This window comes from Haemaphysalis longicornis, unplaced genomic scaffold (genome assembly GCF_048455015.1).
Source record: "Haemaphysalis longicornis isolate Haplotype H1 unplaced genomic scaffold, Haemaphysalis longicornis Haplotype H1 scaffold_2, whole genome shotgun sequence".
NCBI classification, from domain to species: Eukaryota; Metazoa; Arthropoda; class Arachnida; order Ixodida; family Ixodidae; genus Haemaphysalis; species Haemaphysalis longicornis.
The window spans coordinates 208,662,747-208,676,007 of NW_027526295.1; the positions used below are offsets into that span (position 1 = coordinate 208,662,747).

At 46.2% G+C, this 13,261-nt stretch overlaps 1 protein-coding gene and 1 non-coding gene across 4 annotated transcripts in view; one reads left to right on the plus strand and one right to left on the minus strand.

The window, feature by feature from the left end:
• The window catches only part of LOC144169839 (chitinase-3-like protein 1), an 82,879-nt gene extending 69,621 nt beyond the window's left edge, over positions 1 to 13,258 (plus strand). For all 3 annotated transcript variants that reach the window (XM_077699216.1, XM_077699218.1, XM_077699217.1), the window contains exon 9: positions 12,284 to 13,258. In XM_077699216.1, coding sequence (XP_077555342.1) covers positions 12,284 to 12,601 — 318 coding nt within the window. In that variant the 3' untranslated portion in view covers positions 12,602 to 13,258. The remainder of the gene's footprint in view (positions 1 to 12,283) is intronic.
• Positions 5,674 to 5,746, minus strand: Trnap-ggg (transfer RNA proline (anticodon GGG)). The gene has a single exon. It is a non-coding gene; the product is annotated as a tRNA-Pro (tRNA).
• Positions 13,259 to 13,261: the final 3 nt, after the last annotated feature.

The following is a 13,261-nucleotide window of genomic DNA, read 5'->3' on the forward strand; positions in this document are numbered from 1 at the left end:
CACTTTATTCTTCTCTCCACCACCGCCGCCTCTTCCTCGCCACGCACGGCGCATCTCTCTCCCTGTGAGGGAATTCAGAAGAGCGCTACAGTGCAGGAGTCTCGAAGACTGTCCTTGACCCAACTCAATGTTTTTACAGAAAGCTGTATACTTCCCCCCCACCCCCCAGCGGTTTCATCTCCATGGGCAAAGACGCCAAGGCCTAAGACGCCGAGCGCATTCGTCAGGTTAGGCAGGACCCAGCATTTGCCGCCAGAGAAGCCGAAAGTGGTGTCAGTAGATAAGGTATTAGAGTATTGCCACTGAGGCACGCAAGTCAGCAACGGCGGCCATTTTGGCGTTTATCAGTGTTGCAAGATTGCCGCATCTACAGCCTCACCGTTACTCAACCATTCCTATAATAGACTGCATAACCACCAAAGACCTAGACATGGGCGAAGCAGAGACAAACGCCGTCCGTGTCTCGGACACCCTCACAAACTAGAAAAGAGCCATTCTAAACCTAGCGGCAGGCAGAATTCCCGTCCAGGCAGCAGATCGTCCCTCCAACCCTGAAGCACGAACACACCATCATTTGGTGCCCCCGTCTCGAGGGACTAGACGGAAACGAGATGGCCAATGAGGCAGCAAGGTTCCTAACTGTACTGCGCCGAATCAGAGCACTCGTATAGTCTTCCCCTCCTGAAACCCACCAAGAACTTCTCGCCAGGATTCGTCTCAGCATACAGAAGTTTCCACCACCACATAAAGGCCTTAAAACCTACGAAGGCCAAACACTAAGGAGAATTCGAACGAACATCGTCACACACAAGTCTAGGCTTACCCTAATGTTCTCGAATTAGGCTAGATATGCGGAGGGACCGTAACAAGCTAGTACGAAAGAAGCCGATTAATGAGCTAACAGTAAGACGTAAAGTAGAAGAATTCAGGATCGCGCTGCAGAACCGATATTCAGCTCTTGCCGAGGAAGCAGTGGTTACGACACAGGAAGCCACCGACAACCTTACACGCATTATCACGGAGTGTGCTGTAGAAGTCGGGGGCACGATGGCTAGACAGGATACTGGTAAACTTTCCCAGGAGACAAAAGATCTAATTAGGAAACGGCAAACCATGACAATCTCCACCCCAGCTGACAGAATAGAACTAGCGGAGCTTTCAAAGTTAATCAATAAGCGTAAGACAGCTGACATACGGAAGTATAATATGGAGAGGATCGAATACGCTGTAAAGAACGGAGGCAGCCTGAAAGCAGTGAAGAGGCGCCTTAGCGTGGGAAAAAATCAGATGTATGCACTTAAAGACAAGCAAGGCAATGCCATCACAAGTAGGGATAAAATAGCCACAGTAACTGAGGAGTTCTATAAGGATCTGTACAGTAGCCGGGACATCCAGGATAATGCCGAACGAGAAAGTAGTTCAGAGGAGATAGACATCCCACCAGTAACGACTGAAGAAGTAAGGAAGGCTTTGAAGGAGATGAAAGGGGGCAAAGCACCTGGTGAAGATCAGATAACAGCAGACCTCTTGAAGGATGGCGGAGAAATTGTACTTGAAAAACTGGCAAACCTGTATACGCAATGCCTAATGACCGCAAGTGTACCGGAATCTTGGAAGAACGCGAACATCATCCTATTCCATAAGAAAGGTGACATGAAGGACTTGAAAAATTACAGGCCGATCAGCTTATTGTCAGTCGCCTACAAGGTACTTACCAAGGTAATCGCTAACAGAATTTCTGCAACCTTAGATTTCAGTCAACCCAAAGAACAAGCAGGGTTCCGTAAAGGCTATTCAACAATGGACCATATTCACACGATCAATCAGGCGACAGAGAAGTGCGCTGAATATACTGAACCACTATATATAGCCTTCATAGATTATGAGAAATAATTTGACTCGGTCGAAACCTCAGCAGTCATCCAGGCATTACGTAACCAGGGGGTAGATGAGCATTATGTAAGAATACTAGAGGATATCTACAATGGGTCCACAGCTACCATCATCCTCCATAAGGAGAGCAATAAAATACCTATAAGGAAGGGCGTCAGAGAAGGAGACACAATCTCTCCAATGTTATTGACAGCATGTTTACAATAAGTATTCAGAACGTTGTATTGGGAACAGGTGGGAGTAAAGGTTAATGGAGAATACCTCAGTAACCTCAGATTTGCTGATGACATTGCCTTGCTAAGTAACTCGGGGGACGAATTGCAAAGCATACTTTCCGCACTGGACAAACAGAGTAGGACCGTGGGCCTGAAAATTAATATGCAGTAAACCAATGTAATGATACCTCGGTACAGCACAGCGGTTTGAGATAGGTGGCGAGGCAGTGGAAGTGGTAAGCGAATATATCTATTTAGGCCAAGTTGTGACCCCGGATCCCAACCATGAGGCAGAGATAATTAGAAGGATAAGAATGGGGGGGAGTGCATATGGCAGACATTCAGATAATGAATGGCAGCCTACCATTGTCCCTCAAGAAGAAAGTGTATGACAGCTGCATCCTACCGGTACTCACCTACGGGGCAGAAACTTGGAGGCTCACTAAGAGGGTTCAACTTAAATTGAGAACGACAGAGCGGGCAATGGAGCGGAAGATGATAGGTGTAACATTAAGGGACAAGAAGAGAGCGGAGTGGGTCAGGGAGCAAACGCGTGTTAAGGACATATTAGTAGAAATTAAGAAGAAATGGACGTGGGCAGGGCATGTAATGCGAAGGCAAGATAACCGTTGGTCATTAAGGGTAACAGAGTGGATCCCTAGAGAAAGCAAGCGTTGCAGGGGGCGGCAGAAAGTTAGATGGGCAGATGAGATCAAGTTTGCGGGGATAAATTGGTCGCAGTTAGCACAGGACCGGGGTAATTGGAGATTAATGGGAGAGGTCATTGCCCTGCAGTGGGCGTAGATATGTTGGTGTGATGATGATGGTGATGATGCTGATGGTGATGATGAATGTTCCCGAACACCCCAAACGCGCACTACAAAAAATGTGGAGATGGCAAATATCTTCCACGCATCTCTTCCACGAACACCCACAAACCCAACACACTAGAGACATGGCAGGCAGCCCTGGCCAACTACGCCCTCAGGACTCAGCGAGAACTGATACGGAGAGAAAAGGTCGGTGCAGCTGAAACTGGGGCCCTGGAAAGAGGGCTCCACTCACTTCTCTAGCCCCACCTTCCCCTCCCCCTTTCCCCGTTAATTAAGTTTACTGACAATGGCCTCGCCGTCAACTTCAACTGGGTCGTTTGTTAACAACACTACTAAAGATCCAGCAAAATGGCATCTTTGGAACACTGCTGCTGCTGAAATGCTGTTACATGCATTACCTTTGATTCGCATTTGGAACGATGTCAGTCGTGCACAGCCGCAGGATAGGGAGGACAAGCTAAGCCTACCAATGTTGACCGACTAAAATGCATAAACAACAAAATGGCGGCGCCCATGAACCATCGCAGTGTAAACAAATGTCACGTAATGCGAACTGAGCAATGATCATGGCTGCGGCATGCGACAATAGGAGAAAAGCGTGTCTATGGAGCGGCGCCTCAACTTTTCTCTTTACCTATCTCCTTTTTCTCTACCCTATTCTATTCATCCCCTTCTATATTCCCTACCCCCCGGACTGGGTTGTATGCCGGTGAGCCCCCAGATGGGCTCAATAATATCCCCAGTCCATTTCTTTTCCTTTTCATCGAACCCCCCCCCCCCCGGTATTCAATGGCGTGGAATGCATGCAGGCAACATTGGGAATGCGCCGCCATATCTGTGGCCAAGAGTCTGTTGCTAGGCGACGTTGCGCACACGGCCCCCAGATTAGGCACCCCTCTTCTCCTCCATGCAGCCGTGTGAGTGCGCCGTGACTCGTTACGTCGGGCTCCACGGGATGGCGGCACTTGTCCATGTCCGTGGCGCATCGGCCATGTCTGTGGCCGTTTCCAGTGTTGCCAAGCGAAGAAATTGACCGCTAAACTTTTCAACGAATACCATCTATACTCTGTACCCTTATCTGTAGTGACACTAGCCGAGCGCAAGCAACAAGCCTGCCGAGACGACGAGAAACATTTCATACCCTCCTCCATCACCATTTGTAATGGCTCACAACAGGTTTGCTGGTGGACATCTATCTACTTTTGCAGGGCGGACCAGCGACCAATCCTTTTTTTACATTTACATGCATTCCCTGCTGATAGAGAAGGCACAGGTCACCTTGATTCTGCCCAATGCAGCTGCAGCATGCCACCGGCCTAATATTCCTGTTACTGGTATATACTAGTAACAATATTGGTGGTGGTTGTGGGATCAGGCGGCGTTAGCCTGGCTGGATATGCCGGCAATCGCTCCGCCCAAGCTCCTCCTAATTAGCCAAAGGTAGTGTCCTTTTACCACAAGTTTGCCAGCTCCGTCTCCGCAAGGAAGCTTAGGAGAAGGCGTGACACGTCTCTTCGCAGCATCCATTGCAATGTCCCCTTGGAAAGACGATTTGGTCCAGAGTGCTGTGTGGGGCTGCCAGCTTTCGAATCGCTGAAAGCATTGCAGTCCGCTCGACATCATGCTCTGGGCAACACATACGTAGTGGTGTACATCCCCTATCACTGCACATGACGAACACAGAGGCGATCGCACGAGGCCCACCTTGAATAGCCATGCTGTGGTCTTCGCTGAGCCCGTTCGGATGCGGTACAGCAATGTTGCCTCCGATCTTGTAAGCCCCTTTGTGACGCAAGGCTGGTGAGAGGGATTTCTTAGAGACTTTAAATGTTCGGCCACTGTTCGCCTTAAGTCGTTCCAGTGATTGGGGGAAACTTTAACTGTCGGTGCAAATTGAAGCGCACTCCATGCCATCTGATCAGCGGTCTCATTGCCCTTGACGCCAACATGGGATGGAATCCATTGAAACCGCACATTGAAACCCTTGCTGCTAAGTTCTTGCACAAGCCGTAAGGAACGCTGACAGTCCTTTTTCGTGGGGATCCCACGCTGCAAAAGTTGTAGTGCTGCTTTTGAGTCAGTCAGAATTACAACTTCCTGCGGCTTATACGACTTAAGTTTTCTCAAAGCAGCCGCGATGGCAATGCACTATTCTATTGTACAGTAGAATAGCATTATGCTGTACTTGACACGAAGGCAAAAATACCACAGCTGAAAATCTTCAATGAAGAGCCGCAAGCGTTCCTTGGTTTGCGATGTCACAACGTTTCAAAACAATTGCAGATGAGGAGGATTATTACTGTTCACTTTTCACTGTTGTAGAACTATATGCCAAACTATGCTGAAGTCATCATGCAGCCACGCAGTGCACCACAGCAAAGTCTCAACACAACATCTTTTGATTGATCTGTTAAAACCACAGAAAAAACTGAATGGTTTTTATAAACAAGCTACAAGTTGTTTTCTGTAGCTCGCACTTTTGCTTGACCGACAATACATTTCGTATAGACCTTTGGTTTTATATATATATATATATATATATATATATATATATATATATATATATATATATATATATAGCGAATCAGTATGGGAAATGAGGGGCTCGCGGAAATAATACAGAAATAAGGATTGGCAGTCAGGAATGCCAAGGAAAGCAAGGGGGAGGATGCGGTAGGTCATTGAAAATAGATAAAGAATTTTTTTGAAAGAAAGAAAGTGGAGAAAAAAGGCCCGCCGGGTGGGATCCGAACCCACGACCTCCAGAATCCCGGTCTGGTGCGATGACCACTACGCTACCGGCGGGGCTGTTTTTCCCCTCCATTTTATCGGGTATTTACGTTAAGGGATTTTTGCTGCCTGCGCTTGGGGGTGGCAGCCAGCGCCACTCGGACTACTCGGGGTGATGGGGGCCTTCTTTTTTGCCCCCGTTTTGCCCCGTTTTGCCCCTCATTTCCTATTCTGATTCGATGCATAGCGAGGGCCTCTGTTCTGGCAGTCTTGGTGCCATAGAGAGCTTAAGAGGGTTCAACGCTGGTCGACCACTCTCGACATGTCGTAGACACTCGAGTCACGGCCCGGGGGTTAAAAAGAAGGTCCCCTTCACCCCGAGTAGTCCGAGTGGCGCTGGCTACCACCCCCAAGCGCAGGCAGCAAAAATCCCTTAACATAAATACCCGATAAAGTGGAGGGGAAAAACAGCCCCGCCGGTAGCGTAGTGGTCATCGCACCGGACCGGTATACTGGAGGTCGTGGGTTCGGATCCCACCCGGCGGGCATTTTTTCTCCACTTTCTTTCTTTCAAAAAAATTCTTTATCTATTTTCAACGACCTACCGCATCCTCCCCTTTGCTTTCCTTGGCATTCTTGACTGCCAATCCTTATTTCTGTATATATATATATGTCCCCACAGTTATTTACAGCCTGCCTGGAGGGTGTTTTCAGAAAGCTTAGGTGGAGGAAATTCGGGGTGCAAATCAATGACGAATATTTATCACCTAAGGTTTGCAGACGACATGGTCGTGTTCAGTCAAAGCAGCCAGGATTTGCAGCACATGCTTTGCCAATTTTTCTCCGAAAATATGACTGCAGGCTTGAAAATAAACATGAGGAAATCCAAGGTAATGTCCAGTCAGTATGCCAAGACACATGACTTTAAGGTAGGTAACCAAGTCTTGGAAACGGTAGCCGAATACCTTGGGCAAGTCATAGCTGCTCATTTAAACCATGAACGAGAAATTACCCGAAGGGTGTATTTAATCAATGCATTCATCCAGTAATCACTTACAGGGCAGAAACTTGGGGTCTCATTTTAAGAGAAACTAAGACCGGGTCATGGAATGGATAATGCTAGGGGTCATGCCAAGGGATAGAAAAACAGCCGCATGGATTAGGGAACAGATTAAGGCGGAGGATATTCTAGTTCAAATTAAGCGAAGGAAATGGGCATGGGCGGGTAGCGTCATGCGAATGAGGGACAACAGGCCGACCATCCGTTTAACAGAGTGGCTGCCAATAGACCGAAAATGCAATTCGCCCCGAGCGCGAACACAGTCGGCCCCTGGCGGCGGCGGGACGAACCGCTCCTAGTGTGGATGGCGCTCTCGCGTCGTCTGCTTTTTCACGTTGCGTGCGGCGCAAGACGCGTGCTGCACACGACAAAAAAAAAAACCAATATGTGTGCTCGTTTGGCTGTAAGCAATGACATAGTTACCTCTGCTTGCGCATTTCCTCTAGAAACGCAATAATCAGCGGCTGTTGGGGGTTAATGCGCTGGTTTAATTCCACGAAACATCTTCGCCGTGGTCACCGCTTGAGTGTGAAACGTGTTATAAACATTGCTTCCACACATTGTACTTTTCTTATTGTTGAGTGCAGTCGTCTGCCGTTTCGGGAACGTCGAAGGGTGCTTTTTGAAGGTGGCGTGGTGATTATTTAAAGGATAAAAGTTTAGTACGCGAAACGGGTAAGAAGCGACAAGACCTGTGCATACGCGTGCAAATTCCACACCTCTGTAAAATTGCGCTGTGTCCTTATAGAAAGAAAAAACAAACAAAAACATTTACACTGCACACGACCCGTGTGCTATCGCCCATACATTACCGGGCACGTATAATACGTTTCTATGGATGCGCAAGAGTATTTAGGGGGGATTGTTCGGTAAAATTAAGCAGTTTTGAGTTTGCGCCTGTCATGTGGCATTTCGTGAGTCATTTTCATATATATCATTATAAAATCCGACATGAATTACCTTGTCCAGAAACGTGTCTCACTCAGCCTAACCAAATGACTAATATGGTCACGTTTTAACCTCTTAAGGTGGACCTAAGTTTAAAGAAAGAGAAGAAAACGCGTAATATAATGCACGTTAATTGCCCACATGTGTGAGGGGTGTGTGCCATGACTCGCTGTTTTTTTTTTTAATTTTCTCCCACAATGCTTGCTTTCAATACAATTTTGAAAAAGGCGAGCCACAATTCCGGGACAATCTCGGACCAAAAGGGGGGGTTAATCAGTTTTGAAAATATGTGTTAAAGTACTGCTTTTTCACCGCTACAGAACACGATCGACGCCCAGTGTAGTTTCGATTGTAAGTAATACTGATAACCATAGTTTGGCTTTTCGCGTTACATGCGTTCTCTTCTCGCTGCTCTTGCAACGTTGGCAGGACCCCCCCTCTTCCCGAAAAAAAAAAAAAAAGAAATGCACAGAATTTCATTTTTTTTAACCAATCCTCAAGAATTAAATGCCAAGACAAAGGCGATATTCAGTTTGCAAAACAAAGTAGTTTCTGGGAACCCGTTGCGCTGATTTGCAACGAGAAATAAAAAGGAAATGTTTTACTACATCTGCAACAGCGCATTTATTACCATCTTTAGGGTTCGTAAGCGACCTTGTACGCAGGAATGCAAACACATCTCGCTGTTGCAGGCACCTGTTAGATTTTAAAAGGAACGCAAATGGTCAACAGAGCAGCCGTAACAAAAAGTTTGTACTCTTTGTGAGGTCCCAGAAGCTTGGTTTGCACACTGTAAACCTGCTTGTCACTTTGCGAAAACTTAGCTAAACATGAGATGTTGATTGTACAGCGTGCGTTGACAATTCAATTCGCAAGTTCACTTGCGACGAAAGCCGTAAATAAGTGATCTGAAACCGTTATTCATCAAACCTTATTTCAGAGTCGCTAAAATTTCATTTAAAAGACCCGTTAGAGCGGTTACATTCATATCTCTGCGCCGATCAAAATTCGAATTTTATGTTGCCTTTTGAACACGCAAAAATATCGTAAGCTCTTAGAAAGAATTTCGGGGCAGTTAGGTAGTGTTACCATTTCAGGGAATCCCATAAATGCAAGAATGCGTCATGCTACCATTGAAAGCGATTGAGATTGCCGTTGTAAACTGAATTTGAGAGATCGAGACTTCCTGATTTGTTTCTATTTATGCTTTTATTGAAGGCTCAAAGCCATAGTCTGGAAAGATCGAGCTTGCTACGAGCCACAGCGTACAAGTTCATTATCACAATTACGCCCATTCTGAGATTCCCGATGAGTCATCGCGTTTTTTTGGCGTAGTAATGAAAACTGACTGCCGCTTCCATGCTATACATTGAACGTTGGGGAACCGAACTACAGCATACCACTCTTGTTTGCACCTTTCGTGCGCACATACGGCGAGAAAAAAGCACGAAGCGCGCCCACAGTGTGTATTCTTACGGGCCGCTCAGCGGAGCATCCACACTAGCAGCGCGACGCTGTCGCCACCTACATGTCGAGCTCGCGGCGAATAGGGCTCGGCTGAGAACTCGATGGAGAGATAAGCTACGAAAATTTGGGGGGAAAGCATGGACTCAGCTAGCACTTGATAGACATGGCTGGAGATCTTTGGGAGAGGCTTTCGTCCTGCAGTGGGCACAACCAGGCTTATGATATATATATATATATATATATATATATATATATATATATATATATATATATATATATATATATATATATATATATATATATATATATATATATATATATATATATATATATATATATATATATATATATATATATATATATAGTCCTTAGTTGCTGCAGGAATACGCACAAAGAAAAGTACGTTCTTCGGAGACTTTATTTGAACGTTTCGACCGAAGATAGGTCTTCTCTTGAAGAAGACCTGTTTAACTCTTTCTTTACCGCGGGAAATTGACCACTTTTGAGGGGTCTAACAAAACATTTTTTCTGTGCTATACATATTGGTTAGGCGCACATTGCAGTGACATAAAATGCAGATGATTTCACGCGCTTTACATCGACACCAGTTTTAATAATGTTTTCATGAATAATGATTGCGAAAAAAATGATCAAATTTGAATTTTTTGTCAATTTGTTAAAGAAAACAAAAAATAGGAAGTTGGGTGTAATAGACCACCAGCAGTAGAAAAAATTTAGAATATACATTTTGTAGGTAAACATTTCAAAAACCCGTCCTAGAAAAAAAATTGAGTTGCGCGGTACAATTTGTCAGATGTTAGCACGCGTGGTGCCCGAGCCTTGCAGCGAAGCCTAACCTCGACTTCAAATTTTGCTATTTTGGATGGTTCTCTGGAAGAAATCTGGTGGTTCGACATCATTAAAGGCCCCAATTAGCCTCCACGTGATGTAAAACACCTTGTCAATGATTATGACCAGCAAAATATTGAAGGCAAGCAGGCGATGCGAAAAAATCCGCTTGGAGTTGATGCTTGTTGACGTTCTGATCATCACTTATCAGTCAGAACTTTAATTTGCTGTTTATTATCACGTTCTGACTCGCTATGGTAGCACTGCTTGCAGGAATAAGGTACGGTGCACCAGAATCGTACCTAGCAAGCTTTCACCAAGGCGCCGTCGTGCTATGAAGTGAGTTCAGCACTACGAGCCTACTACATTGCAGCGCCACTGAACAATTTCGAAAATAAACAATTACAAGGCTGTCGGAGACTTTTTCACAATAGACAGCTCTACTAAGAAGCGAAACTAGACTTCTGGGGCGGTATTCTTGTAACTGTCCCTTTTGAAAACGTCCCTTTTGCGTCCCTTTCATCGTGACGTACTTCCGGTTAAGCAGTGGACGTGGGCAGCATGAAGAAAAGTTAACAGTAGGTTTGCCGCGCTCGGGTTACGTCACTTCCGGTTGTTTGCTTTTAGCCAATCAGGACTCGCCAAAAGGGACACTTTTGAAAGGGACGCAAAAGGGACAAAACACGAGAATACCGCCCCTGGAAATACCCTCGGACAAAAACGAAACTGGCCAGTGAGCAGCTGGCCGTGTTCAAGGCCGATTGGAAGCGTTCTCCTCGCCTGAACTGATATCCACCGACTCGGTGTTATCTTTCAACTTTCAGCGAAAGCTGTTATCGCAGAAGTAAGGCGTGGCTAAAGTGGAAGCACAAGCGGCATGCTTGTTTCGAGGAACAGTAGCGGGCAACGGAGGCGCCACGGCAAATGACCTTGTAGTTGGCAACGGCACGGTAGCGCCAAATATGAATTTCGCAACATAAAAACGAAACCGAAACTGTTTGAAACTGGCAGAAAATACCAGGCACACTTACTAGACATGTGGGGGACCATCACAAATAAGCTTTGGCAGAATTTAGCTACCCTTTCTCTGAACCAAAGATCACTAGTGAACAGCTGGTGTCATTTTCAAGTAATTATCACCTCTCACCGCTGTCGGATTACAAAGCTGACATTTTACAAGCTGACATTTTACAAGCTGACATTATTTGGCACTTGACTTGCCAGGAGCCTTTTGATAAAAAAAAATTATGGTAATGCAGCCTAACCACGAGCGGTGTGCTTATTTGCAAGTGCAGCAGCCACGCCCCCTTCCTCAAAAACACGCACCTCAGCTGGCAAAAAACGCCGTCAAAAATCTCATTGTCGCCGGAGCGGGAAAATTTAAACTGATTCTAAAAGTGCAGTGCCTAGACTAACCACTGGCCGAATTAGGTGTACGTGAAACGACTACAACATCTCGAAATAGGCAATATAAATCATCGATCACCGGTGATCGATTTGAATAGGCGTGGTAACAAAAGAGTAAAGGTCGAAACGTTGAAATAAGTATGCACAAAGTGAAAGTACGCTCTTCGGAGACTTTATTCTGAGACAGGTCTTCTCCTGAAGAAGACCTGTCTCAGGTCGAAAAGTTGAAATAAAGTCTCCGAAGAGTGTACTTTTACTTTGTGTGTGTGTGTGATATATTATATATATATTTATATATCCCCGCAAGAAGACTTGGCTGAAGTCGAAACGTCGAAATAAGGTTCACCACTCCGTCGGCCCCATCGCCAGCTGGCTTGTCCCTCACTCACTCACACACACATGTCAGGTCAGTGTACAAAGCCGGTGGCAAGCTGCAGCTGCATTGGCATGAATTAAGGTTACCTGCTTTGCTCGCACACAGTTTGAGCACAGAGAAGCATGAAATTGGCCTAATTTCAAAATTGTAAATTATGTGGCCCAAGCTCAGAACAAAAATATGCATGTAAGTCAGTTACTGCGCCAAGTCCACGACAGTTTTTTTTCTTTTTCTTTCCTGCCCAGCTCTTTCTTGGGCCTTTTCTTCCCCCATCCTCAACCCACAGCAGAGAAGCATGTAGGCGACTGTAAATGCCGGCAAACCTCTCTGCTTTTCCAATAAAGAGCCCTCTCTCTCTCTCTTTACTAAAATACATAAAAAGAGGAGGCTTGTACAACTGCAAGTGATGCTCTTAGAAACTTGGCACTGAAAAAAAGAAGGATTGAATATTTTTTGCTTGTGACGCGAATGTTAACAGTCATATATCGCCTTCCGTACGCGGCAGGTGCAGCTTGCCCATTCCCTGGGTCTAGCCGGCGTCATGGCATGGTCCATTGAGACGGACGACTTCTCCGGAGCGTGCGGAGGAGGGAAGAACCCCCTGCTGAGAGCGATAAGAGACGCACTGGCGAGCACAGCCCTCGCGACAACTCCAAGACCAACGGTGCCTCCTTCTGCGGCAACGACGACAGCAGCAGCAGGGGTTGAAACATGTGAAACTACCAAGACGCCCAAGTGCCGCGTTTACTCCTCCTGCAACAAGAGTTGTGCTCTCACCCTTGACAACACCACCTGGCCCCAGTTATACTGCCCAAAGGACTGATTTTACACTCGTCCAAATCACCAGCACTTGTTTTACCAACGGGTTTCTCTGCCCGGCGACACATACTCCCTCACTGGCTTCAAATGCTGCCTCCGAAGCAGTCCTCGACCCTTCGATTATCACCTACGCGTTCTTGCAGGAGCATCTGCACACGTGAGCACCTGCCTTGCTTGGCAAGGCACAATAAATGACCGCGTAATGTGTTTATGTGAGCAGATGTGCTGGTTCATAATTGAGATGAAAATAGGAGGCCCTATCAAACCTTTTCTTTTTCAAGCACTCTGCGAGTGATGCACGCACCGAAAAGGTGCATCCCAGTAAACAGAGGAAGCTCTTAAGTAGAACAAAAACTTGTGCAGAATTACGAATTACAGCGACAGGTTGCAATAAATCAAGCACGACAAAAGCTCTAATGCCACCGCTAGCAACCTACTCCCACCTTCTCAACCTTAGCATCACTGACACCTCGGCAAGGCTCAGTGTGTGGGTCATTAGGTTGACTTGTGCGAGTGCACTGTTGTGTTCCCCGATGCAGCCCACTAGTTGTTCCCAGAATGTACCATCCTCCATTGGAAATTCTTCCAGAGACATTTTGTAGCCATGCAGTGTTACACTTCCTTGCTGCATGGCAATGCAACGTTGCCGTCCAATCAGGAATTG